The sequence below is a fragment of the Castanea sativa genome, chromosome 7, assembly GCF_040712315.1.
Source record: "Castanea sativa cultivar Marrone di Chiusa Pesio chromosome 7, ASM4071231v1".
Lineage (NCBI taxonomy): Eukaryota > Viridiplantae > Streptophyta > Magnoliopsida > Fagales > Fagaceae > Castanea > Castanea sativa.
This window is the reverse complement of record NC_134019.1, coordinates 6,875,741-6,878,963: the sequence shown is the minus strand read 5'-3', so window position 1 is coordinate 6,878,963 and position 3,223 is coordinate 6,875,741. Positions and strand designations below refer to the sequence as shown.

General features: G+C 39.9%; 1 protein-coding gene across 1 annotated transcript; it reads right to left on the bottom strand.

Moving 5' to 3' along the window:
• Positions 1 to 500: 500 nt before the first annotated feature.
• Positions 501 to 2,925, bottom strand: LOC142643904 (uncharacterized). Its single transcript, XM_075818621.1, has 6 exons — positions 2,799 to 2,925; positions 2,163 to 2,404; positions 1,223 to 1,353; positions 857 to 1,069; positions 726 to 804; positions 501 to 638 (listed from the first exon to the last, which is right to left on the bottom strand). The coding sequence occupies exons 1-6, from the start codon at positions 2,923 to 2,925 to the stop codon at positions 501 to 503; spliced, it is 930 nt and encodes a 309-aa protein (XP_075674736.1).
• Positions 2,926 to 3,223: the final 298 nt, after the last annotated feature.

Sequence of the window (3,223 nt, the reverse complement as noted above, 5' to 3'; positions counted from 1 at the left end):
AAGACCTGAATTTTGGTGTAATTCTCTCTATAATCCGAGACTTTAGCAATGGAACATCACTTTTTAATTAATCTATGACTTGTATACCAATTTATTACATTCTTGTGAAGTGTTTGTGCCATATGTGCACTCAATATTACTTTGCATACAAGCTAAAAACCAAATAAACAGAGTCATATCTAAACCCGAAAGCTTACATAGTATATGTGTCCACTGATTACCTTTTTTCTATTTTATGAATAAGAGAAATTGTATTAATAACACAACCAATTTTATATGAGTATACTAAAATGCCAATTGTCCAGGCAGTTACATAAACATATAAAGAGTGCTCTCAACATATAGCACACCAAAAAAAAAAAGGTCCTGCTTCAGCTTACTATCTTCCAGCAGATCTCATTGCTGCCATATACCTTACTACATTCCCAGTTGCATTCAAGGTCTCAGTGGTGACTGCATTTCTCTTCCTCTATCTTTTTGGTCTTGGATTGAACTAGTTATCATTGGGGGGGTGGAGGTGCACTTGTGGTCACATCATCATTAGAGCTTGGTTGTGCCCTATGTACCGTTGGCTGAGCATTGGACCTTGGTTGTGCATTGTCTGTGGCTGGGTTGTTTGCATGACCATCCTTGGTTGCCTGCAAGCACAAACACAATAACAATTAATAATCTGCCAACTGAAAAACAAAACAACACAAATATCTAACTCAAAGTGGTATATTTACCCTCCTAATGGTCCTGCTAACTTGGGATGCACTCCCAAGCAAGGAGGAGTTCCCTCCTACTTCTCCCTTGCAGCTCCTCCTATGATGTCATAATTTCCCACATGACTTGCATTGTTTTAAGATGCCTAGACCTGTTTTTACTATGACTTCTAAGTTCACTAGGCTCTAGTGTCATCTTCTTCTTAGGCCTACTAGGAGGTCTCTTCTTGATAAGGGGCAGCACAGGTGGCAGTCCACTAGGTCCCCACGTATTTTGGCCATCGATAGGCTCTATAATGGGGTCATAGCAATCAATGTAGGTAGTCCTTTTGTAGCAAGTATTGACGTAATTTTTAGCATCTTCCCTATTGAAAAAGATACAAGAAATAGCATAGCAACATGGTATGCCAATTATGTCCCACTTCCTACAGGTACACTTCTTCTCTTCCAAGTCCACAGTGAAACTCTCCAGCCCATTCTTCACTTTATACTTGGTACGACCAGCCCAACATGCTCACCATTTACTGCAAGCCAACTTCTCTTTGTACAATCTCTTCCTTATCTTAGGACACAACTCAAATTCCACCTTTATAATCATTTGCCTGTTTGCTTGAAATCTAGTCATCGGATATTGCCTCATACACTTAAACTACAAGCACATAGAGAGAAAAGGAGAATTAATCATTCATGAATCATATAGGTCTATGGATCATAATGCACACTTTTTCATACTAAGTGATGACTACCCTGAGTAGATTGCCTACCACGGTGATTATAGGTTTGCTCTTGAACTTAACTATCCTGATGTTGAAGTTTTCACATATGTTCAGGACTATGTCACCCTAGCCATCACTTTTGAACATGTGCCTAGCCTAGATAGTTGTTGAGTGAGACTACAGCCATTTGAATGCATCTTCATCTACCTCCTTTGGCTCATTCATTACCCTCTTATGTGCTTGCTGATAGGTAGCATTGGCTGCTTTCCAAAAAAGGTCTCTAATAAGGACACTAGGATGATTCTTCCTTAAGTTATTGTATAAATGTCTGCAGCAAATCCTGTGCTTGTACTATGACCAATTGTCAACAAAGGTATTCACCAACCCCTACAAAGCACAATCATTTAATTCAGCAAGCAATGGAGCTACCATTAACCATAATTAATTTAGTAAGTAATAAATTAAGAACACCTATCAACCACAATTAATTCAACAAGCAATAAAGCTACCATCAGACCTTCTGTTGATCAGATATGAACACCTATATGTTGCCATCTCTTATGTCAGCAAGCAATAAATTAAGAAACCAGGTCCAAGAGTCCTTAGTTTCAGCTTCGACTACTGCATATACAAAGGGGAAGTATTCATCGTTGGGATCTTTACCTATAGCACACATCAGCTAACCAACTGTCTTGGTCTTCAAATGGCATGCATCTAGACCAATGATTGGTCTGCACCCTACCAAGAAGTCTTTCTTGCAACCATCCAGGCAGATGTAGATTCTTAAAAAATATTGCAGCCCAGTTGCCAAGGCATGCTCATTTGCCAAATCACCATCATTATAAGTATGCACCTTGATCAATACTGTGCTCCCAAGACTGCACCTTCTCAACTCATCACAATACTCCCACAGCTGGTTGAACTGTGCAGTGTGGACCCCATCAACAGCATCTTGAGCTTTCTCTCTAACCCTACTTGTCTTACCTGCACTTATGTCAACCACATACTTCTCATGCGCAACATCCTAAATGTCCTTGAGTTTTATGTCAGGCTATCTCCTAACCCTCTTCACTAACTTTTCCCAATGTATGATGCTTTGCACCTTGAATTTTTATAACTTTTGTTGCACGTGTGTTCCATGTTCAGTGCTTTCAATCTAAAACTCTTCTCCCTTTGCACATTTGCAAGGTAGGCAACAAATTTGCACCTAGGCTAGCATTAGGCTCTCACTCTCACTAAGTCATTTTTCACAAATTTTATACCCCACCCACCATGGACTGCATAATCAGTTATAATCAGTTAGGTGAGATGTACAACATATCCTTCTCAAACCTAAGGTGCTCAGCTTTGGCTACTAGCCTAAAGATTAGGTATCTACTCCTCCTAATAGAATTGTCAACCTCAGCAATAGGGATGTCATCATCACTTGAATCATTACCATGCTCACTACTTGATGATGATTCGTCAAGGCTAAGTAGCTCCTCACTCTCATAGTCAGAATTCATGACACCACCACCAATTTATCCTGGTTCAACCTTATCATCTTCTGCTTGATTGTCCCAACTATCAGTACTATCTTCACCAATGTTCATTGGTTGCATTTCTGGCTGTTCTTCAAAGTCACTCCCCTCAACCTCACTACTCTCCTCAACTTGGTCATCAACAACTGGTGCTTTGCCAGCCCTCCTAGCACAAACCTGCTCAGCATCTACTTCATGTGGCTCACCATGGTCAACATTAATAATTTCAGCATTATCATGGCCTCCAAATTGTGAAAAATTAGGCTTGTACTCTTCATCATCA